Source organism: Mytilus californianus, unplaced genomic scaffold (genome assembly GCF_021869535.1).
Source record: "Mytilus californianus isolate M0D057914Y unplaced genomic scaffold, xbMytCali1.0.p SCAF_4, whole genome shotgun sequence".
NCBI classification, from domain to species: Eukaryota; Metazoa; Mollusca; class Bivalvia; order Mytilida; family Mytilidae; genus Mytilus; species Mytilus californianus.
Genome location: NW_026262690.1, coordinates 47,538,841 through 47,565,182, shown reverse-complemented (window position 1 = coordinate 47,565,182; position 26,342 = coordinate 47,538,841). Strand labels below are relative to the sequence as shown.

General features: G+C 33.1%; 2 protein-coding genes across 3 annotated transcripts; both read left to right on the top strand.

The window, feature by feature from the left end:
• On the top strand, window positions 1–5,377 carry LOC127738153 (uncharacterized). Of its 2 annotated transcripts, none has more exons than XM_052249295.1 (5): window positions 1–122; window positions 1,240–1,270; window positions 2,873–3,016; window positions 4,450–4,566; window positions 5,213–5,377. In XM_052249295.1, exons 1-5 carry the CDS (start codon window positions 120–122, stop codon window positions 5,239–5,241), a joined length of 324 nt encoding a protein of 107 aa, XP_052105255.1. In that variant the 5' UTR covers window positions 1–119; the 3' UTR covers window positions 5,242–5,377. The 2 variants fall into 2 exon arrangements, with proteins under 2 accessions (XP_052105255.1, XP_052105254.1); XM_052249294.1 differs by having other exon boundaries at window positions 4,450–4,701.
• Window positions 5,378–14,892: 9,515 nt separating this feature from the next.
• Window positions 14,893–23,120, top strand: LOC127738151 (calmodulin-like). Its single transcript, XM_052249292.1, has 5 exons — window positions 14,893–15,044; window positions 18,625–18,655; window positions 20,439–20,582; window positions 21,250–21,501; window positions 22,988–23,120. Exons 1-5 carry the CDS (start codon window positions 15,042–15,044, stop codon window positions 23,017–23,019), a joined length of 462 nt encoding a protein of 153 aa, XP_052105252.1. The 5' UTR covers window positions 14,893–15,041; the 3' UTR covers window positions 23,020–23,120.
• Window positions 23,121–26,342: the final 3,222 nt, after the last annotated feature.

The following is a 26,342-nucleotide window of genomic DNA, read 5'->3' as shown; positions in this document are numbered from 1 at the left end:
CCCAGGCAGTAAAGCGTAAGGGCGCCAAGGTTCAGTCATTAATTGTTTAGGTAATTTTTACTTTGTTTGAATTAAAAACAAACACAAATATTCTCGACTTGATCTAGAAGAACTGTAATATGGTAAGATAAAATCGTAATACAAACTTGTTTATTTATTTTAAAACAATTTTTAACTGGCCTGTATTGAAATATATGTTGACTATATAACGATTTACATTCGTGTACAGCCACCTTTGTGCTGCAGGTATTTGAGGAAATATCAGGCAAAACGCCTTATCATTATCCTGTCATTCAGAATTTTGATTTCTAGTCAAGAATTCACTCCATATTCATAATTTGGATAATGACTCAAATTGTAGTACAAGTTTATCGCTAAGCATTTTAAAATTGGTAACATTCTGAAAAGAAAGAATATCGTGTATCAAATCAGGACACAAATAACTACAAAAAGAAAACAATAGCAAAGGAACTGCGCTTTTATTGCTGTTGTTCATCTCAAAATAACAGTATTGAAAAATACGACATTGGAAAAGAATGGATTTCGTTTGATAATAATTTCTACATGCACTCGACAAAACGCAAAGAAAAGGAACAGCGCTTTTATCATTGTTCTTTATTACACAGTCATAGTGAGGGCTGAAACACGGAGTAAAATCTTGTACCTCATTGCATGTTACGGACGGCCACTAGCGCCAATTTGATTAGAATTATTTGCTACAATAATGCTACCACCTCAAAATACACAGTATATATGAAGCTATGATACTGAAAATATTGTATGTTAATATGAATAACGCTTTAAAAATGGCCCTAATGTGAAATAAATTCAGGATCAGTTGGCCATGTTCTTAATGATTACGTACTGAACTGTGTGACCTAAAACCAGAGATAACTTTAAACTGTTTGACTGTAGTGTTTCCAAATTGTTGTTTTGCTACCTTTTTCAAATGTGTACAATTTTCAAAATTTAGTATTGACTGTAATTGAAAAAGTTACACATATAAGAACTTAACAATACTGCGTAGATATCTGACTCATTTGTATATTGAGTCAATGACCATCGAATACTCATAACATTTACGAAAAAACATTTTGAAATGAAAATATGATTTGGACAATGACTAAATGGGCAGTAATTATTCTACAATTTTGTATCTATTTTAATGTAACGTTTATTTATTACAGACTCACTGCATTTTCAATATTATCAATATCTTCTTTATTTTGTTCTCCACAGGCAGACAGACTTTCCGAAGAACGAAAGGAAGGTAATGCATGTATTCAAGTATAAATGTACAATAGAAAAATACCAATACCAATACCAACCTAGTATTAATAGTTTGTACATGCAGTCCTTAATGTTTAACAACTTAAATGTAATGATGAACTAAATTGATGTCTTTTCAATTATACTATTTTTCAATACACTATTACATGTGTTTATCCCTCTTAGCACAATGTCTAGGGATTAATTGTCAATAATTCCATTCCTCGTTGTTTACATAACTTAATGAGTAAAAAATTAATGAAATTTACATTTATAAAGCTGTTTGATAAGTCCTTCGGCAGATTGCTATTTGTTACTTGTTAAACGTCCAGTAGCAAATATAGCATGCATAACGACAAACCATCTATACGAAACCCTTAGTTGCTGCAAGGGTTTTTTAAATGCAAGAGATCGTGGCACTCACCCTAAACGGAATTAACGTCCACATTCCGGTCGGACGTTTTGTCAGTTGAAAGGATGTGACAAATGGATTGGTTATAAAAAATAAGGGGATGTGTTATGATTGTACATAAGACAACTATACAGAGTTCAAATGACATAGATGTTAACAAATACATTGTGTAGGGCACTGTACAAACGTCAACCATGATCAAAATACAGACCTTATAGTAAGCTATAAAGGCCAGGCATGATAAGTTGAATAATTCAAGAAAGAAAACCTTTTTAAGCAGTAAGAATTTAAGAATCATTAAAAAAATAAGAAGATGTGGTATGATTGCCAATGAGACACTTATCCACAAGACCAAATGACGTGGGCGTAAGAAACTACGATCACCATACGACCTCCAACAATGAGCAAAACCCATACTGTATACTAAGTTATAAAGGCCCCTGAAAGATAAAATGTGAAACAATACAAAAGACAATTTTTCAAGTATGATCCATTTTGAAATACTTTATTCTGAAGCTGCTATTTGTGATCAAGAATATTTATTAAACAATCGGCTGTTAAACAGATTATTTCTTTTCATAACACTTCAATCCAAACTTTTTGTAAATATACGACTAGAGGTATAGGGGGAGTGTTGAGATCTCACAAAACAAAACGCAAACCCCGCCGCATTTTTGCACCTGTCCCAATTCAGGAACCTCTGGCCTTTGTTAGTCTTGTATGTTTTTTTTTTAATTTTTGTTCATTTATATGTTTCGGAGTTTAATGTGACGTCCATTTTCGCTGAACTAGTTTACATTATTGTTAAGGGGCCAGCTGAAGCCCCCTCCGGGTGCGAGATTTTCTCGCTGTATTAAAGACCCATTGGTGGCCTTGGGCTGTTTTCTGCTCTTTGGTCGGGTTGTTGTCTATTTGACGCATTCCCCGTTTGAATTCACAATTTTATTGAAGACTTACTAATACCTTGTTCAAACTATGTTTGTAATTTGTTGTTGTCGTATTTAACATATACATATCGATATTGACATGCACTTCACATTTGATATTTAGTATCAAACGTTAAACTAACTCATAAAACGTTTTGAAATAAAGATCATGAAAGTCTAAAATAAACGCATTGAACAGAGTTAGCTTTAGACATATGCTATAAAACACGAGTTTTCAAAAAAATATATAAAAATATTTTTTCAGAGATTAAAGAACTTTTCAATCTATTTGATGTCGATAAATCTGGAAAGGTTAGTTTAGACGAACTTGCTAAAATTGTACGTGGACTAGGAGAAAATCCAACGGAAGAAGAATTAAAACAAATGTTTGCTGAAGTTGACAAAGATGGTAATTATCTTTTACATACAAATTTAATGGGTTTTTATCTCAATATCTTCATATATTAATGGGTGGAGATATGTCTATAAGGTATATAAGTATAACCAACATGCAGTAAAATAATCGACAAATACAGAAAAGGCATTATATACACTCTAATGGTGCATCCAATGTATCGAACTATCGATTATATGAGGCGGAGGATACCAAGGGGACATTAAAAGCTCACAAGTCAAAGAGAACATGACAACGCCATGGCAAAATAAAACACCGAAAAGACGACGAAAAGATAAACAATTTCGAAAAACACTTATCGAAACCTCACGACTGAGCAACAAGAATACAACCAAACACTGGAGGGTGATATCATGTGCCTCGGAAGGGTCAGTTAGGAGATCCTGCCCCTCTAGAGATACCTGCGTGTTAATCTTGTCAAAATACATTGACGAGTTTCTTCTGTAACCCTAAGATGTGAACAAATACAAAAACCATCAAATGTTTGGACTCCTTGTTTTTTTCCCTACGATACAGGGTAAAATATTTTGCCCCATAACACTCATTTTTCTTTTCATATAAGACTTCAATAGCTCATAACAGGTCATTTACCAAAATTTAAGCAGAGTCTAGATTTCTTTTCTTTCGATTTAATACCCTAATAATACCAACGCTAATATAAGGTAAAAGTCCGAGTCAGCCTTTTCCCGCAATTTAAAAAAAATTAAATATCTCGAAAAGGAGCTCCATAACCTATCAATATTTTTAGCTTGTTTTGTTCCTTAACTAATGCTCTTCTGACTTATAATATAAATTTTTCACCTAAGTACATCCTTAACCACTTTAAACTCTTGGTTATCCTTGAATATTCATATAAAAATTATTACCGAATATGCCTCAAAACACTTTAACTTTGATAAGCTCTTTTAGCTATTGCCGAAAGGTGATTTTTGACCTCTAGTTGTCATTTGGTTATTTGTGTTGGTTAGATTGCTATCCATTGGCGAACTTATACATCCCCTTTTATTCATCATGTTAGTAAAACATAAACATAACCCTATCTAGATTAGAACGTTAAATAAAATAAGATTAGCCTGGTTATTTACATACACATATTTACAACAATTTTATTTGCCACAATGTTGTCCTTTAAATAAAAGCTGGAAATATGAAAATCTGGATATCAGTTTCAGACATAAACACCTTTGAGAAGTAATGGCAATAACATATGAGAAGTAATGGCAATAACATATGAGAAGTAATGGCAATAACATATGAGAAGTAATGGCAATAACATATGAGAAGTAATGGCAATAACATAAAAAACCAAAGGCAATTAACATGGTATTATAATAACTGATTAAAAATAACAAAATACAAATACAAAACAAAAATGTAGTGGTTTTGGATATAAAACAGAATACACACGAAGAACCTACTTATTGCAGGGTCTGGTAATATTGATATAGATGAGTTTACAACATATTATGCCACATCTTTCATCGACCAACATCCCGACGAGGAGGCCGAACTACAACATGCCTTCAACGTTTTCGACAAGGATGGTAATGGATATATTGAATTAGAAGAATTAATTCGTATTTTAAAAGATATAGGTGATGATTCATTGTCAGAGTCTGAGGTCAAACAGGTTATGAAAGACTTCGATATTGACGGTGATAATAGACTAAACTATGACGGTAAATATAATAAAGTAATAGATCATATGTAGCAGAGATTTAATTCATCTAGCATTAAAAGACTTGCTATTAATAAATGTGTTCTCACACTTCAGAAATATAACAATTAAGAGAGGCGAAAGATACCAAAGGGACATTCAAACTCATAAGTCGAAAATAAACTGACAACGCCATGGCAAAAAAATGACCAACAGACAAACAACTGTACATAAAACACCACATAGAAAACGAAAGTAAATACTGAGCAACACGATGGTGCTCCGGAAGGGTAAGCAGATCCTGCTCTACATGTGGCACCCGTCGTGTTGGTCATGATTATGAATGTTTCTCTCTATAAATCCGACAGTATCTCTCTCTCTCTCTCTCTCTCTCTCTCTCTCTCTCTCTCTCTCTCTCTCTCTCTCTCTCTCTCTCTCTCTCTCTCTCTCTCTCTACGTGCCAACTTTTAATAGAGGGAATCCCTGTTATGTAATTTTTATTTCTGAAATTATTTCATATATTCTGTTTTCAGAGTTTCTGAAAATGATGTGTGCCAAGTAGAATGGAACATTTCTAAGATGGTGAATTAGTGCACCGTCAATTGTGTGAAGGATTTTCTGTCGCTCGCACAAAGAAAGAATAGATTGATCTGCGCTGTCAAGTATTACATTAGAATAAAAACATGCATGCAACTCTAGTATCTAAATTATTTTTTTCATCATTGAAACCAAATCCAATTTGGATTTAAGATATAGACATTATTGGTATTAATAGAATGATAAATAATGGTATCTTCATGAGAAAGCAACCTTACAACAGATTTAAACAAACAAATAATACAACATTCAATTACAGGCAAAAGGCCATATGACATGTCGAGCTCTTAATTGAAACCAGTCTAGGACAAGTGAATTATACCTGAGATCAAATATTGACACCAAATCCCCAACTGAGTAAAAACAGTAAAACAATGGAAACTATTGACAAAGTTCCTTAGTTTGTACATGGCGGAATTAAACTTGATTATCTCAATCTTTGGAATATCAAAACTAAAAAATAAATCTCCATAATAAGAATGACTAGATTAAAAAGCATTTAACTCAAAATTGCCCTTTTGCAAGTAAAAAAAAACACAACTAAATATAATATACATGTATTATATAAAACATACTCGAAGCTACTACAAACCAGCTTATTAAACTATGATGGTATTAAAATCGTACTTTTTAGTGCCTTCTGTTTTTAATACAGTCTAATATATTTTACACTCTGGTTTCATTGATGAGTTTACTACAACTGGGTTGATGACACAAACCAAGTAATCAGCACTTTTGTGCTGACAAGAAATATCACGGTCATTTTCTGTAAATTTGCTGTTTAATATTTCAATTCTCTTCAGCTTTGTATTTGACTTGGCCTATCCGCTGTTTGATTCGGGCGTCACTGATAAGCTTGTATGGAATACCAAATTATAATTCGGACAACTTTGATGAGTTAATAGATCGACCACACTACTTCTATGAATAAATTTCACACAGCAACATAATGAACAGTGAAGAAACACGCAAACACGTGGTTGAGTATTTATACATCCCGCGCAGCCAAACAGGCACCCCCTTTATAAAAATAACGAGATGTGTTGCCAATGAGACAACTATCGACCAGAGGACCAAAGGACGTTGATGTAAGCAACTATTATAGGTTATCTCACCACCTTTAACAATGAGCAAAACCCATATAACCGTATAATAAGCTATAAAAGGTCCCAACTTGACAATTAAAACAGAAAACCAACGGCCTGATTTATTATTTTAGTACGTTTTACTGTCGGAAGTGGAAACATCCAGGTGAACATATTTCTATACGGTTACCCCAGTCAACACTTTGGTTTAAACAGGGCGAGATGAGGTAAATGTTAATGTGACAGCAACCTAACAACTTAATAAAAAGTCATCTAGAGATCAACATGTGGTCTTAAACAAAAGACAAGTGTTTATACATTTTGTGAAGCTCTAATTCGCCGAAAGTCTAGAAATTAGTGGGGAAAAAAAAGAACAGAGACTATGGAAGATCTGCCTTTAACGTCAAAGTCCCCATGAGGATAGAAAACGCATCAAGATATACTAAGACAAACACGAACAAGTATTCTGACTTGGGACAGACAAATGAATATGCGACAGTGTTAAAAGTGTTTAATGAGATATCGTCCTCTTTTAATCTCGATCAGTGGACTACAATAGGGAGATTAAAGGACACACAATTAGATAGAGCATTTTATATTAAAGTAACGGTAAAATATGTATCAAAAACACAAGAACAAATCAAACAATCGCAAACAAATTACTGAACCAAAGAATGCTCGTAGTAACCGAATGCCAGCTCAAAGATTGAACCTGCTGATATAAAATCATACTACTGTCCAACCACAGGGTCTTGTTTAGTGGGTAAGATGAGGATTTACTGTCAATAGCGGTCGCTATCCTATATATGACCACTAAACAAGCCCCTGTGGTCCAACTGGTTTGTATGTCTTTTCTTTACTGCTTTACTATCACAATAAAGAGGAGTTAGATCTACATTGTGTGCAAAGCATTTATAAATATTAAGATTATGTGGAACACAATCCGTTCAGTACTCTTCTAGTCTTTCGTGTATTTTACATTTAAATATTTATTCATAACAATAGAATATTTTCTGAAACGTAGTGAACCATATGAGTGATTAAAGTCACACTAAACTTACATTTGTTTGAAGGTCGAAATCAAAACATTAGCTAAATTTATTAACTTCAAATTGTAAGTCATAATACTTTCATTGTTTAAAAAAGTCACTGTACGCATGCATTTGGTGCCGCATTGCCTTAACCATTGAATCTTAGTTGCTTTGATTGGTAACTAGTACTGTAACACTTATATTCATTATCAAATTATCAACACTCATTGTTTGACAATTGAAGGACATTTTAAATAATTTTAACGCAATGTGTCTGAAAATCAAATATATATGAAATTTGTCGGAAAATGGAAAAGAATTGAAATTCGTATCCAATACTTTATGTAAAGGAGTAACAAATTTTCTTAGTTTCATTTCAAACTTTTACATTCGATCACGTCATATAATGGTTTGAAATTAACAGAAATTGAAATAACATTTTATTAATTTTGTGCGACCCAGGAGCTCTTCTGAATTAAACTTAATCAGGAACGCTAAGACTTAAAAATCTTAAATCCAAGGATGTATAAATATGTAGAAACCGATGATTTAATCAATTAAATGCCAGATGCTTTGATATTAATCTAATACATGTACATATATTTTTTTATTCATAGAATATACTGAATTATATATGAAAGGAATTTATGGATACATGTATGGAAAGATGTCTTAAAGTCAAATACGTATAAGATATTTTGTCAAGACAAGTATCAAATACTTTACGTTAAAGTGTAAGAACCTGAATTTCATTTGGAACTATAAATTTTGCTCCAAATCTTAGGATTAGAAAATTTACAAACACCTATGGTTTATGAAAATGGTGATGTCTTAGGGATTGACAAGATAAATTTACCAATCTGCTTCTGTATTATATTTTATTTTAGAACGTATAACTAAAGAACTTGGAACTCACAGCCAAACTAGGAATCCCACATATACCCCTACATCATTCACGAAAGAGGAGTTTTTAGAAAATCACAAATACTTCCTTCTCTCCTTTGATATTGACATTAGAAAGGACAATGAACATCTTCCGTCTTTATTCTGGATAAATAAACTTCACAAAAATCTTTATAAAGAACGATATATATATATATATAGCCACGTCGCTAAGATGCTCGACAAAACATTTTTTCTGAAGTTCTTACCACCATTTTTTCTTAAGTTAAAGATGAAGGTATATTCAACCAGCGGTGTCAATCAGATATGCATTCTTAAAAAGTCTAAAGATCTACACCAAAATCTTTAATTAGAATATTTATTATTTTGAAGATATATCAAAACTTTTGATTTTTTTCTACGCTTTACATAACTATTTTCCATGCTCAATTGAAAGATCCAAAGACCTCTTTCTAACCAAATGGGAATCGTACACTCATCTCTACAAAAAATACAACGAAGATGATATCATTAAAACGTTGGACTTCTTGATCGACAACATATTTTATTATAGTTTGTTGGATTTATATTTAAACAGAAAGTCAGTATTCAAATAGATTCTTATTGTGCACCTTTAACGACCGACTTGTTTTTGCATTCATAAGAAGCAGAATTCACCCAGAATATTTCAAGTACAAAAAGAAAAATCATTTTGCAAAGTTCTTTAATTTTCACTTTCAGATATATTGATAATGTCCTGTCACTCAATTACCAAAATTTCAATGAGTGCCTGTATCTCATATATCCAAATGAACTATAGATTAAGGAGATTATCGATACTAGAAGGTCTGCTTCATACCTTGATCTTTTCCGTCATATTGACACAGATGGGCGACTTCAAACTAGAATCCATGATAAATGTGTGATATCATTTGGCGTTAACATATCTTAGTTAATCGTTACGCTCGCGCATGTTAACACTATACGGACTTAATGAACATGGATATGCTCCTTACACAAAAACTGCTCCTACAGAGTTATGAGGAAAACGACTGATATAGACACTACACAAGTTGTACGGTAACCATCACAAATTAGTTGACTGATATGAGGTGTCTGTGTCTCAAGAGGGACGAAAGATACCAGAGGGACAGTCAAACTCACAGATCGAAAACAAACTGACAACGCCAAGGCCAAAAATAAAAAGACAAACAGACAAATAATAGTACAGATGACACAACATAGAAAACTAAAGACTAAGCAACACGAACCCCACCAAAAACTGGGGTGATCTCAGGTGCTCCGGAATGGTAAGCAGATCCTGCTCCACATGTGGCACCCGTCGTGTTGCTTATGTTATTACAAATTCGGTAAATAGTCTAATTCGGTAGGTCACATTCGTGAAAAGGGGAGGGTATTGAAGTTACGACATAAGGAACATATCTGATATCATCTGTGAAACGGTTATTCCATAACGGTCAACCAACTCGTGATGGCGTCCGTAAAATTTACGAAGGGATGATTTCAACTTCACCATTTGGAACTCTTGGTTTAATAGCTTCCTTGTGAGCAGCAATCCTCTATCAAGGAAATCATGATAGGAAATACAAGCCCGGGAATATCGTATCAACTGGGAGATATATACTCCGTATGCAGGCGCTGCTGGAATGTTGCTACATAGAAATGGAAAGTTCACAATTGGGAAGCTGAAATCATCTCTTTTGTCGTAAAGTTTTGTTTTCAACCGACCCTCATTGTCAATTTCTAGATGTAAGTCAAGATATGAGGCAGACTTAACTGTATCTGTAGTATCCTTTATCTCTAGTTCGATGGGATAGATTCGTTCAACATAGTCACCAAATTTTGTATTATTTATTGAGAGAACATCATCTATATAGCGGAACGTAAAGTTAAAGGATATTGCTAACTTCTTATCTTTCTTCCTTAGAAGTTCCTGTATGAAGTCGGCCTCATAATAATAAAGAAACAAGTCGGCAAGAAGAGGGGCACAATTGGTTTCCATTGGAATTCCGACAGTCTGTTGAAAAATACGTCCTCCAAACGGAACAAATATGTTGTCAATGAAGAAATCAAGCATCTTGATAATGTCAGTTTCAGAGAATTTTTTGTTTGAATCAGAGTGATTCTTTACAAAGTAGGATTTATCCCTCCCCAAGACAAGATACTTGTATCTACGTTCGCCATTCTTTTTAATGAAACAAAGTAATACCAACTCTTTCAATTTGTCTTTAAGTTTGGAATGGGGAATACTTGTGCAAAGTGTAGAAAAGTCAAATGTTTTAATACTATTGCAAGATGGGATATTCTTCGATTGTATGTACTCTAAAAGATCTTTGGAATTTTTTAGTATCAACATCTGATTCACGCCACCTCTAGAATAGGCAGTTTCACAATAACTTTGGAGCCCGGCTTTGATTGCTGATAAAATAGATGTTAATAATTTAGAAAGAGGTTTCGTGGAGCACTTGGAAGACCCATCAATATACCATTGTTTGTAAAGGACACTTATGTAGTTTAGGTATCCAATACAGTGATGGAAGATCCAGATCTTCATCTTTGGTTGAAATTCCAAAGGAACATAGAACAGACCTATGATTATCCAGGATTTCCTCTTTGGTAAGTGTCGTGGGGGTATATGTTGAGTTTCCAAATGAATTGTCAATACCTAATTCATTTATAAAGCAGTTTATGTAATGATATTTACACACAAAAACGATGTTGTTTGGGGCTTTATCTGCGGGGACAACAACATATTTGTTATGGAGGTAGGACAAGTGTTTTGCAACATTTGGGTCTTTAAAAATTGACGTAGCGTGGGTATTGATAGACCCATTTAGTTTCTTAATTCTGATTTGTATCAACGACCTCACAGCCTCAATCCATTCGGAAAGAGTATCTACGTCTTTTTTCTCGCGTTTAGCCCATTGCCTGGCATAATCCTCGACTGAATCTATCAGTATTTTGAAGTTGTATTTCCAATTGATGGATTTAGGCTCACGATATTTCGGACCTTTGGACTCACCAGCGACATGTTTTCGCGGTCTTAAAATTTTAGATACCAGAATAGTCGTTCTTGCTCCTTTCAAAGTTCGTGCGATTCCCCTGTTTGTGTTTGTTACATTGATCTGTATCTTAATGGATTTATTTCAACATCGGTAAACTAATTTTGCCTATAATCATAAATTTTAACAGAAGTAACACGGCGGGTGTCACTTGTAGAGCAGGAACTGCCCACCCTTCGGCAGTTCCATTGCTTTTTGTTAGTTTCATGTTAGTCAAGAATCCATATTTAGTGTAGTGTTATAATTTGGGAAGTGTTGTTTGTCCATTCGTCTTTTTTGGCCGTGGTGTTGCAACCGAATCTTTAATTTGACATTCAATGTGAAAAGAAATAACTGGCTTTATTATGATATTTGTTGGAATGTCCCAAAGTACAATTGAAAGGAATAAATTAATTACATTTTGATTTTTTCCACATTGACAACAGTTTTTTTTTAATATCGGACTCAACAGTATCTAAATTTACTTAATAATATCTGTTGCATTGATTGCACTTTTCAAAGTATTTATTTCGTTTATCTTAGATGTATTCAATCTGTTAAATATATTATGGGTCTCTTGCAGGTGAGGTTCATGATCTTCGAATACACGTGCATTGAACTAAAATTTATCTTTTGCACGTCAAGTACTACTGACTTGGTTAATGACTTTTTCGACAGACATATAAGCAAACAAATCTCATATGTAATGTTATTATTCAGAAATCTATAATGTTATTTAAGGGAAAAATCTCTTAAAATAATCATCTGAGAAACTATTGGCGATATCATGACTGACATTATCGGGATTTGGTACTAGCACTGTTTACGTGAATCTTCCTTGTAAGATGATATTTATCGTGTTAGAAAATGCTAGCTCTGGAATATCTTTTCAGCTTTGAGATATATACTCCATAACTACTGGAATGTTGCTACATACAAATGGAAAGTTTACAACTGCGAAGCTGAAATCATGTCTTTTGCCGTGAAGGTTTGTTGTCAACCGACACTTATTGTCAATTTCTAGATGTATGTTAAGATATGAGGTAAACTTAACTGCCAACTTATCATTTGCGGCTGTTTAAAAGTTTTAACACTGATATAAATTTATCCTGGTGAAGGTATATCTAGAAAGGCGCTTCGGACGCATGAAATTTATAAAGTATTATATTCATTTATCAAAGTAACGTGGTCGCTAATATACATTTCACTATGGCTGTCAAACTAGTTTAAACTACAAACTTCGCTAATTCAAGTTTTCAATAATTTCACTTTACTGAACTGAATTACTTTCTTCTAAATATAATTTGAGTTTATCTCTTACATTTACAGAAACTAGTATTTTCAGATAAGTAGGAAGGAATAAGTATGTGTCTTTCAACCTTTACCATTTTTTGGCTTGCAATTTTTCTGCAGAATGTTTATCCATACATGCTTACTCTACATGTATATTGAAGCGGCCAAGATCATAAACAGCGAAGAAATACGCAAACTCGTGGTAAAGTATTTAAACATTCCGCCCCGCTAAACAGACACACCTTCATAAAAATAAGGAGATAAGACAACTACCGACCAGAGAAATAGATGTAAGTTACTACATTGTATTTTACGTAACCTTACGACCCAAGCGAATGAGCTTACAGTATAATAAGCTATAAACGGCCCGGCATGACAAAATTTATAACGAGAAAAACGAGAAAACCAACGGTCTGATTTATTATTTTACTATGCTTTTCTGCCGGAAAGGGAAAGCCCAGATAATTATATGCCTTTACCCAAGTCAACATTTTCGGTTAAAAATTGAGATATGAGATGTATATAGAATAACTATACATTGTCTCAAAATATAAAATGTATTTGTAAAAGGCTTAGAAACTGGTAGAATGCGAGGCTCTTCCGATCATTTCTTTCTTATTTCGAGCTGACTACCAAAAAATTATATTTCGAGTAATGTATTGATATTCTCTTTAAACTATAGCTCTTACAAATTACCAAATGAAATAGTTGGGGGGGAGGGGACCAATTTTGAAGCGTAAAAATTTTGCGAACCTGTATTCTTTATTGACTTCATAAATAAAACTCTAAGGAAACGCATTGTCAACGTCATAAACAAGGCGATATATGGTCAGCGACTGTTTTCACAAATGAACATACGGTCAATTCAATTTGACTGCGTAAATAGTTGCACAGTTGCAGTATAGATGTTAATGTTACAGCAACACAATAATAGAATTTAAAGTCATGTAGAGATCAAAATGATGTTTTCGACAATAGAAAAATTGTCTATACATTAAGTCAAGCATGTATTCGGCCAAAATCTAGAAAATAAAACTTACAGAAACTATGGGAAATCTGTCTGCAACATCAAATTACTCAAAAGGAAAAAAAAACCGCATCAACATATGACAAAGAGAACCACTAACAAGTATTCTGACATGGGACAAGCACATGAATTTGTGACAGTGTTAAACTAGTTTTTTCAGATATAGCCCTCTTGTAATTTAGATAAGTGGACTAACAATATGCACATTAAAGGGGCATTAGCTACGAGATATATTAAAAAATACAATATGAATTTTTTTGTTCGATCATCAATGAAAGTGAAATAGTGAAATAAAAATTCGCTTTTAGCAGCAAGTTTGGTTCAATTTTGTCAAAATAAGCTAAGAAACATCGGTGATGAATTATTCACTTGCAAGTGAATAATTCGACCTCATTAAATCCGTATTCCTGTGACCTTCAATTTAACCCCTTAGATGGAGATGGGTTACGCATGTAGTCACGTATTAAAAGGAAAATAATATCAACATTGAAAGTGAATTAAGGATGGACCATTTGGTTGAATGATTCGATCCACACAAAAAAAATCATTCTTATACAGGTAAACACGACGATAAACATACTTTTAACCTACAATATAAATTCAAACAGACCTAGAAAGATCCATTTGCACGTGGTCGTTATCTATTTATACTTATATTTATGTTTATATCGGGTTATATGACCGTCAACATTCTTCGGAGGTCATCTCGATCGTTAATAAGATGACGTCTAGACAAAAATACACGAAATGCGGATTCATATAATCGAGTCCATGCATTGTTAATTGTTTATTTTAGACTTTTTTTAATTCGGATATATGTTTTAGTATGTTATAAATCAAAAAAGGAGAATTTGAGTCAAATCGGTGAATATGAATTTGACAGCTAATGCCCCTTAAAGGACTTTCAATAAAAAGCCTTTTATTCTAAGTAACGGTAAAATATGTAACAAAAACACAAGTACAAAAAAACAGGGATAAACAAAATACAGAACCAAAGAATGCTCGTATAAACTGATGCCATCTCAAAGATTAAACTTGCTGGTATGAAATCATGCAGTCCAACACGTTTGTATGTCTTTTCTTCATTGTTTTACTTTTAAGACAAAGGGGACTTAGATCTCCATTTTGTGCACAGCATTTGAAATATTTAATGTATATTAAAAGTCCCATGTAACACAATCCGTTCAGTACGCTTCTTGTCTTTCGTGCATTTTTACATTTAAACACTTGTTTTCACAACCATAGAATATTTTCTGAAGGTAGTGAACCATATGACAATAGTCACACTAAACTTATATTTGTTTGAAGTCTGAAATCAAAACAACTTATATTAACTTCAAATTGTGATTGCTTATACTTTCATTGTTTACATTCAGTCACTAAATATGGTAAGGAATTATTTCTTGCTTTACCTCTTTCCTGATTTTGTACATAGTTATGTGGTCTTAACCATTGAATACTAGTTACTTTGATTGGTAACTAATATATTAAAATACATCATCTAATTGTAAACACAGTTGAAAGACATTTTATATAATTTTATGGCAATGTGTTTGAAATTAAAAAATGTATGAAATTTGTGAGAAAATGAAAAAGAATTGAAACTAGTATCCATTATTTATGTAAGGGAGTGAGAAACTTTTATTAGTTTCATTTCAAACTTTCGCCCACTTGTTATGGTTTGAGAATAACCAGAAATTGAATATATCACTTCATAAATTGTATACGTCTTGAGCTCATTTCTGGATTAAACTTCATAATTAAAGCTCAGTCCTAAATATTCAAAAATCCATGTATAAAAATGTAGAAATCTTTGATTATGAATTGAATACAGGTGCCATTTTATACATTCTCGTTTTTTTTATTTATGAAAACTATACTGTATTACATAAGCAGCGCATTTATGGATGAACCTTTGCAAACAAATATGTGGCAAGATGTCTTAGATGTGGTAAGATATTTTAAGAAAACGACAAGTATCCCATTCTTTACGTAAAGGAGTTAGAACCTGAATTTTATTTGAAACTTTCACATTCGGATAAGTTTTATGGATGGAGAATTTACAGACACCGATAGTTTATGAAAATGGGGATGTCATAGGGTTGACAAGATAATAAGCCAATTCACTATTGTATCATGCTTTATTTTAACTGCCTAACGGAAGAAATTGGAATTCACAGCAAAACTAGAAATCCAACATATACCATTCACGAAGGAGGAGATATATGAAAATCACAAATCAGTCTTTCTTTTCTTGGGTTTTAACATAAAAAAGGACGATAAAAATCTTCCGTTTTTATTCTTGTCATAAATATCCTTACAAAGAACGATATATATTCGTTTCGTCAAGATGTTCAACTGAACATCACTGTCAAGTTCTTACAACAATTTTCTACAATTAAAGATGGCATTCGGAAATATTGTGATGATGTATATGCAATCAGCGGTGTCAATTAGATGTGGATTCTTAAAAGTTCTATAAATCTACTACAAAATCTTCAATCACAATATTTACAATTTTTACATCGGATGACCGTGAGGGCATTCCGGTGTATTGTTGCCACAGACATTTCTACTCACGTGACTTTCGTTTTTGACTGATAACCGAACGCAAAATAACATTCCTAATCGCTTGTTAGATATCAATTTCATCAATAAATATTCATGAAAATAATTTTTCAGAACATAGATAAATGATATGAAAATGTTTTGTCGTGAGAAATATATATATCAATAACAAATCAAGAATACCGAAAATTTGTGTTAACGCATGCGGAAGAATATCTCAAGAACGTTTTGCGGGAAAATATGAATGCCTATTCAAATCCAATCTATTAGAAAAATCGAATTATTACAGAAGAGTGTCCATCATGCACTTGCAACTGCACTATAATTAGAATAGTAGAATAGAATGATATACAAATGAATGAAAATTATATGTACATGAAACTGTTATATACAAATATTAATATAATATATAACAACAAACCAGAGTATACTGATTTGTATCACTACAATATAATAGTTATTACAGTGAGGTTGAATTCCCTGTCATTTATTCATCATCCACGCACGAACTTGTCTCAGAAAAAAATATATCTATGTACCTTAACCTCACTTTCTGGTATAGAGATATGATTTTGTTTTCTGAGACAAGTGCTTGTGACCATCCACAAGAACTTGCGGTCATCCGATGTTCAGTACTTCAGTACTTTGATTCAGTACTGTCAATACTTCTTTTATGCTTTACATTACTACTCCCCATGCTCAGTTGGAAGATCGACTACAACGTCTCATTACACAGATCTTTTTCTACAAAAATGGGAATTGTTGATACAAAATTAGTTCCATTTTCAGATATATTGACGATGTTCTGTCACTCAATAAACAAATTTTCAGTGAGTGCATGTATCTCATATATCCCAGTGAAATTGATATTAAAGATACGTCCGAAACTAGAGGGTCTTTCTTTTCTACAATTCATACTTCGATCTCTTCCTCCATATTTATACAGAACTAGAATCTATGACAAACGTGATGATTTCCAATTGTCAACTTCTCATTTCTCAAAAAACAAACCCTTTGCCCCATCGTATGGGGTTTACATATCGTCTATGTTTAATATATACAGAATTCATTGACAGGGGTGTGCTCCTTACACAAAAGCTACTTCACAGAGTTATGAGCAAAAACGACTGATCTAGACCTGCATTAGTTTTAAGGATATTGTTTTATTTAAATTGCTGTTATCAAATTTCTATATAACTTTAAATTAAAGAATGCATCTCCATCATGCATAGATCTGATTCCTTGTCTAGGTTTGGCTTTCTGTCTTCGGTCTTTTTGGTTTGATCAGCCGATACGACGTGTCTGTATCTGAACTCAATCGTGACATGTTTTCGTGGTCTAGAAACTTTAGGTACCAGAAAAGTCATTTGATCTGTAAATTTACATTTTATCCTATTCCCGATTGTGACATTTTGATTGAATGTGGATTTGCATACCAGGTGATTCTTGCATATCAGGCAGTGTTTACCTTCTCGACGCATCCCGCCTCGCTTCTTGTTGGAGTTCATTCGATTCCCAGTTTTGTTTGTTATCTTTTGATCTGTATCTACTTTGTCGAATCATGAAATTTGAACATAGATAAACTGCTGTTGCCTATATTCATCAAGGGAATTTTAAGTAACCCGGCGGATGTCACTTGTAGAGCTGGAAATGTTCATACTTCCGGAGTTCAATTGTTTTTGGTTGGGTTCGTGTTAGTTAATAATCAGTATTATGTGAAGTGTTTTCAAGACTGTTGTTTGTTCCTTCGCCTTTTTTTATCATGGGTTGTTAAAACTAAAAATTGACAACGAGTCTTTAATTTGACATGAGATTAGAAGAGTTTGGAGGTCCCAAAGGACAATTAATAAGAAATAAAAACGATTGAAGATTAAATAGCATTATCACCTAAAACAGGCTGAACTCGAATGGTTTCCCTGAAGAGTAAAAAATCCTGCTTGCATGTTCCATCTATCGTTTTAATCATGAAACAAGTTTATTATCTACCAACCCGTTGCGCCGCCAAATTTAAGACAATGCCAAGCAAAAATCTTACTACCCATAAGGCATAGTCTGATAAGAAATTATTTAATGTCACATATCAGTCAAGTTGGAAACTTTATATTTGATTCTCTACTGTTCATGTTTTATCATTTTTATCATTTACATATGTCACATTAGAAGCGAATATCCTTAATCATATATTGTCATTGTATAGAAACTCCATGGTGTAGTATAAACACATTGAAAAGGAGTTCTGGACAAAAATGAATTAATATTTAAAATTCATCACACATTCATTATCGTTGTTAATCATAATTTTTTAAAACGAAAAGAACGTTTTGAATCAAATAATGTACAATTTCACAAATGTATCGCTAAATATGATGTTCTTTAAATCTTTCTTTATTTTTATTTTAGGCGTCTAGACTGCCTGAGCATGAACGAGAAGGTAAAGCACATAATTTCGGAGTGACAACAAACAATCTTTATTTTTTGTAAAGATACAATAATGAAGCTGCCATCTTTTACAATCTTTTGACGATCGACATGCTAGTTGGTTAATAGTTTGGTCCAGTGTTAAAAGGTTGAATATCGTACTAAAGCTTTAACAGCTCTTTCCATAGACATAGTAGACTTCAGATTGGTTTTGCTATTCATTTTCAACCCCCTCGGCCTTTTGGGATCACCATGCCTTTCTGATACATTTTTGGATGCACAAACATTCTGATGAAGGTCATTCAAGAAATGATCATCTATCGACCTATCGAGGAAAAATTTAAAGTAATAATTTTCAGTACTGAAACTATGTCTACAAGGGGGATATTCCCGAGACTTATTGTATTGAATCTGTAGTAGTGAATCTTGAACACGCTTTATTTATTTTGCATGCTTTACTTGAATTACTTTCATTAACAACGACGAAGGCAAACTGTTTTGAAGGTCGAAGACGTTTAAATTCATTTGGAGCAATATATCAAAAGTGGCTTCATAGAATAGACTTAACCTCCTGTGGTCAACTTTTGTGGAGCGGAACAGAAAAGATACCAACGGGGTAATCAAACGTCTTAAGCTAGGAAGGACGAAAGAACACTCAATGACTAAAAGAAAACAAAACAACAACTGAAAAAAAACTGCACAAAAATAAAGATTGGGCAAGTTTATCGGTAATACTAGTAAATCACATTCGACGATAAGACATACGTATGGAAAGGAGAATATGACTTAAGTTGGCCATTCCGTGACCACTAAGTTTATTTCCGGTTTTGGCAGGGTTCGTTTTGTTCAATCTTTAGTTTGCTATGTGGTCCGCCTATTTTTACCATGGCGTTGTATGCCTTCCCTAGCCTTATGGTACTTGATAGCTGCCATCTTTTCTTTCATTAAATACAGGCTCCACACGCGGTCGCATGTCCATATTGTGTTCTTGCTAAGTATATTATTGGCATGTTTAGGGTCATCTTCAAATTCACATTCATTTAACTAAAGTTCATAGGTTTGCACTTTTAGTACTACTGACTTGGTTGATGACGTATTCTACAGAAATAAAAATATAGTAATCTCTTACATATATTCTGTAAGTCTTGCCAAATACAGCCAACTTGAAGGTACTATATTCCTGGGGTAGAAAATAATTTCAGTAATTCGAACAACATGACATATCATTGATATGGTCATATTTATGACTTAACTGTTACAGTTAAGTCATAAATATGACCACATCAACGATATGTCATGTCAACACAGAAGTGCTGACTACTGGAAACAACTGTCGTACACTTGGTAGGTTAAGCTAGCTATAAAAACACGTGTAACCCGCCATGTTCTTCTGAAAATGTCTGTACTAAGTCGGGAATATGCCTTCTGTTGGTTGATATGGTCGAGCGTTTGATTTTTTTCGAGGTTTTGTAGACTTCCCCTTTTTTAAATTTACCTTGGAGTTCGGTATTTTTGTTAATACTTTTTCACGAAGGGCAAAATCTCTTTAAATGAACATAATTGAAACTATTGGCGATTGCCTGACATCATCGGGATTTAATACAAACACTGTTAGTTTGAAGCATCCCCTTTAGATGTTAGTTTGAAACCTACCCGTTAGATTCTTCTCTTCAGAATGGTTTACCATACATGTTGACTGTATATTTTAATAGTAACGGCCATGATCATAAAATAGAAATATGAATACATGTGTTAATGAATTCAATTTATTTCATTAAGCATTCCTTATGTTCCAGATATCAGAAGTACGTTTGAATTATTCGATGCTGATAAATCAGGAGCACTCTCGCGAGAGGAAATCGCTAAAGTTGTTAGGAATACAGGTTGTAATCCGACAGAAAAAGAACTAGAGGAAATGTTTAAAGCAATCGATACTGATGGTTTGTATTTTCACTTAACCTCAGCTATAAAAATAGGAAAGATTAATTCTACCATGCAGGCCAGGATTGTCTTTTAACAACCGTCCCAATTATATTTTATAAGTTATCTTGCTATAAACTTTATAGTATTATCAAAATACATTTTTTTGATAGATTCTGTCTTGCACGATTAACTAATTTAAATAATTTCTCAAAATCGTGTGGAAACTCTCCATGAAGACTGAATGTGTTGAAAAAATTTGTTCCAACATTTGAACATCCTTGGCATTCAAATTTTCGGCGTTACTGGTGAAGATAAATCCAGAAAAGCGTTTGGACGCTTATAAAGAGTTCTTTTTCCGTTTTTTTAAACTATCTATTATTTAAAACAGATTAAATCTTGCAGGTAGTTTCGTATAACATCATAGGACTTATACCAGTAGAAGTGGGGTTTACCTGCTCATATTTGCTGTATCAGATAGATATCATATTGATTTTTGAAAGAGTTGAACATTTTATAATGTTAAAAAAAAAACGAGACAAAAGTAACGAAAAATAAATATTAAATAACTAAAAGAAAGTTGCAAAGATTTCAACGGCACAAATCGGCCTTCAGCAGAGAGTTCAAACAAGCACCGTATTGCAATAAGAATTATAATTTTGTAAAAGCACCATTTCCATATTGTAGGCTATGGCGAAGTTCAGTTTAATCAGTTTTTGGAGTACTACGCTAAGCATTTTTATGATCCTCTACGAAACGAAGAACAAGAAACACGAGAAGCCTTCTCAATGTTCGACCTAAATGGTGATGGTTATATAGATCTACACGAGCTTAAAACAGTAATGACCGCGATGGGAGATGAAAAAATGTCGGAAGCAGATTTCCGAGAAATGATAAAAGAGGCTGATGTTGATTTTGATGGTAAAGTAGATTATACAGGTCAGTTTTATATGAATTTAAGATAGGGTACCGATGATTAGTTGCAATTCATAGACAACGATAGGAGTGAGAACAACCAAAATCGTTTGATCTTCAATCGTGGCAAGATCAAGTGGGTCAGCAGGGTAAGCACACCCTGGTAGACATGCATTGTGTTCTAGAAATCAAATTTCTGATGCACTATAGACAGTAGCAGTTTTTCTTTAATGTTTTTTCTAGTTTTACTTGAAGTCAAAACATAGAAGAAAAAAATCTTCTTTTTTTTAATGTTATACTAAAAAAAAACACTTTGAAAAAATCGCTAAAACTAATAGAAAAGATTTTTATAATGGGATCTACTTCAGCTTTCTATTTCATAGTACACAGGTAGCAAAATTAGTAACAACTCATTATGGCCTACAATTTTTATAATGAAGGAATGTACCTGTTATAAAAATTAAAATAACAAATGTTAAAACAAAATGAATACTCATGAAATGTATGGAAAAAATTCTTTCCTTTTTTATAAACGTGGTAAACAGGTTTAAGTAAATAAAGAAAAGTACAAACGAAGTCAATTCGATCATGTTTTAATTTGCTTTCCTCAATTGTATCAATCAAGGAAACAGTGATATAAAAAAGAAACTAACTGTTGGAAAAAGACACTTACCGTGTCTAATAACTGATATATACGATGCTGACCGGTAATTTCTATCATGTTTAAAGCTGTATGACTCCTACGTTGAAAGTTGTTGAAGCTAGTCAAAAGCATCGTTTTTTATCGCAACACATATTTCTGTGTTCAAAAGTTACTTGTTTTGGATTTTTGGACTCTATCTTCATCGAAATTGTTAAACAGTTTAAAACAAAATTATTTACTAACAATATTGACTGCTGTACCCAATTTTTGACATTTTTACCCATTATTTCTGTTTGTTTTGCTCACACATTTTTGTCAATATAATGGAATTATATGCGACTGTCATACAAATGAGAGGTTTAGCTAGCTATAAAACCAGGTTTAATCCACCATTTTCTACATAAGAAAATGCCTATACCAAGTCAGGAATATGACAGTTGTTTTCAATTCGTTTGATGTGTTTGAGCTTTTTATTTTGCCATTTGAAAAGGGACTTTCCGTTTTGAATTTTCTTTGGAGTTCGGTATATTTTGTTATTTTACTTTTTGTTAGCAAGAACTTACCGTTCATTTAACGTTGTCCTAAGGGAGTGAACAAACTTGCATGATGAACGAAATAACCGGACTCGAGGGTATTTATGTTACATTTATAATACTGCATGGTATAATAACAATGTACTTTATATATATTAATCCGTATATATGCATATTATTCTTCATTAAAGTATTCCGTAGATACAAACTGTAAATTAATCATATGTAATTACGTTGGATATTAGAAGCAATGTAACTTTAATAGAAAAAATTCTGCAATAAAACTTTGTATTTTGTTATTACCTAACAGCTATTTGTATTTTTGTTATTGCAGAGTTTACTAGATTGATGAATAAGAAGTTCTGACATAGCGCTTCAACATGGATGATAGCATTTAAGAAAACATCTTTTGACAACTTTTTCATAAGCAGTGAATATATACAATAAAAATGCTTATTCATTTATAATTAGTCCATAATTTTTTTAAATTACAATTTAAAAAGAAAATTTCCTGGAATAACATGAGCAAGACACAACAGAGCGGAACATTTTCATGCTATTTTTGCTATTTTGTCATACTGCTATCAAGTTACCATAAAATTGAGAATGGAAATGGGGAATGAGTCAAAGAGACAACAACCCGACCACAGAACAGACAACAGCAGAAAGTCACCAATAGGTCTTCAATGCAGCGAGAAATTCCCGCACCCGGAGGCGTCCTTCAGCTGGCCCCTATACAAATATATATACTAGTTCAGTGATAATGAACGCCATACTAAACTCCAAATTGTACACAAGAAACTAAAATTAAAAATTATACAAGACTTACAAAGGCTAGAGGCTCCTGACTTGGGACAGGCGCAAAAATGCGGCGGGGTTAAACATGTTTGTGAGATCTCAACCCTCCCCCTATACCTCTAGCCAATGTAGAAAAGTAAACGCATAACAATACGCACATTAAAATTCAGTTCAAGAGAAGTCCGAGTCTGATGTCAGAAGATGTAACCAAAGAAAATAAACAAAATGACTATAATACATAAATAACAACAGACTTCAATTAAACTGATTGAAAGATTATGTCTTCATCATATGAATATCAGGCACAATCCTTCCCGTTAGGGGTTTAGTATCATACCATCATAACATATATGAGAAGAACATAACCCGTGTCATGCCAACAACTGGTTTTTAAATAAATGTGTTTAGTGCCGATGCAAAGACCCTATAAGTGAATCAATATTAACGCCAAAATATGCAATCTTTAATGACCATGACGGTATTCAAGGTCAAACTCTCCTCTCTCTTTTAAACGGTGTCAAATTTCTCCTATTTGCTCTTTTAACGGTAAACGAAATCCCGATGGTGTTATTCAACCTTTTCGCAGTTGTTTTAAAATTGGAAATTAAACTCATTCAGGCAACAAAGGTACATAGTATTTTTTTCACGTCATTGTCCTCATTTTTTTATGACCGTATGTATTGTTCAAACTTAAAATGACATAAGCTGCAAAATGCGTTACCACCGAATAGACTCAAACTCTTTAATTTGATTTATAGCAAACTATAATATTTACTAGAATCACAAACATTCCATAGGAAACAATAAACATTGCACGAAACCGTAATAAACTATCCTTATTTCGTGCATATATAAGGACTAGACGCCATCTTATTAACCATCGAGTCAAGACTGCCGACGGTCAAGCCCGAGATGCAAATAAATATAAATCGATAGACAAGCACGTGCAAAAGAGAGGCGAAAGATACCAAATGGATATTCAAACTCGTGAGTTGAAAAATAATTGACAACAGCATGGCAAAAAACAAATAAAATCAAAAGACAAACAACAGTATACTAAAAACAACATAGAAAACTAAATACCAAGTAACACGAACCCCACAAAAACCGGGGGTGATCTTGGGTGCTTAAGAATATCCAGCACTGACTACTGAACTGAGCATACCATCGCAATCCAGAAGCAACGATATTGACTCAGTGTTAGAGTTTATAAAATGAGTGCGCTTTTTCTGATTACACAAGTAAAATGCCAAAGTACTTCTTTAAACTTCTCTTTTTTTTGTATTTAAGGTACTTCATCTGTTACATATTTGTTTCAATGAAGGATGCATAAATACTTGAACACATGAGGTGCTATGTCCATCGTAGGTCAACTTTGCCTGAGACAGTTGGAACCTTAGTTTCATAATAACTTCTAAAATTCATCAAATCTGACATTGGCAGGCGTTTTGTTTTTGATGTGTCATATTTAATTTTTTTATTTTCTTTTGTCAATACTGTCGCTTTGATAAATTATACTTTTATTAAATTCTGGATATATCGAAAATGAGAATAAATATAGTTTGAAAAATAAGACAAACATAATGTCAAATCCAAAACATTCCAGAGCTTTAGCAATAACATGTCTAGAGAACCATATAAATGTGCAGCAAAATCCTTATTCAGAAGCTTCCAGTTGCCCTTCTAAAGGTAAACTATAAAAGGCCCCGTAATGACAATATGTTAAAAAAAAAAACGAGATAACCTACCGTCTGATTTATTATAAAACAATAAGCGAAAACAAATATGATAGACAGCAACCAAAGACAATTACTGGATTACAGGCTCCTGATATGTGACTGGTTCATGGGTAGTAGGCAAAGAGGAAATAACGCAAACTTAGTCTGCAACTCCTCATTATACAAATAAAAACAAAAGAAAACAAAGTTAAACACACAAAAATTCTAGGTAGGGCAGATTATGTGAACACAGCTTTATTCTTGTGAACTTGTCTCCATAAAAAAAAGTTTATCCAATTTAATATCCCAAATAATGTCAAAAGTCCATTTAAAGTAACCAAAACACTTACATTTGATCTACACTTCTTCATTGTTCATTTATTACTATACACTAAACTAACTGAATATCAGCACGACAAAAAGAAGTACACAGAGTTACAATTTCATGAACAATAACTCTTCTTGCCAAAAGTTTGTGAGGTCGTCAAACAAGTTTCATGAGAATAGAACAGTAACAGTTCCGATGCAGAGTACAGACAAAATGCATCATTTCAATAATGCTTATACCGAAGCACTGCATGACTACAGGGTGGATTGTCCAACAGCAATGGTGACGACCCAGAAATGGTAAAAGAGTATGAAAGGATTTGCATATATATAGGTATGTGTAGTGAAAAGTACAGGTTCCAGCCCCGGTCGGGTAGGAAGTAAAGAATCAGATCTACTGTAACATTGTTAGGTTGATTTTCTAGGCACTTTATAAATATTTTAACGCCTGGTATTTCTTAATCATAAGAAATCAGATGGATAAGGTATAATTTACAGTTGTCACTACAAATAGGCAGACATATATATATATGTATGCATGAGTTCGGATCTCGGCGAGGGAAGAACAAAAATTTGCTTCAGAAAATTTGCAGATTTAACATTGTTGTGCTGACATTTAGAGTAATTATGAATATAATATGTGTTGTCAGCCGTGTATCACCTTCACTGGTGGTCCAATTGATGGATCTGTCGTAGAGTTGTCACTTGTTTAGACGTTGTGCTGATATTTAGAGTAATTATGAATATAATATGTGTTGTCAGCCGTGTATCACCTTCACTGGTGATCCAATTGATGGATCTGTCGTAGAGTTGTCACTTGTTTAGACGTACTTATCAAAATAATTA

Bases quoted from the DNA above. Each gene is read 5' to 3' on its own strand.
- LOC127738151 (XM_052249292.1), top strand. The intron at 20,583-21,249 runs GTTTGTATTTTC...TCCATATTGTAG, and splicing joins TAAAGCAATCGATACTGATG to GCTATGGCGAAGTTCAGTTT. The intron at 21,502-22,987 runs GTCAGTTTTATA...TTGTTATTGCAG, and splicing joins TGGTAAAGTAGATTATACAG to AGTTTACTAGATTGATGAAT.
- LOC127738153 (XM_052249294.1), top strand. The intron at 3,017-4,449 runs GTAATTATCTTT...TACTTATTGCAG, and splicing joins TGCTGAAGTTGACAAAGATG to GGTCTGGTAATATTGATATA. The intron at 4,702-5,212 runs GTAAATATAATA...TTCTGTTTTCAG, and splicing joins TAATAGACTAAACTATGACG to AGTTTCTGAAAATGATGTGT.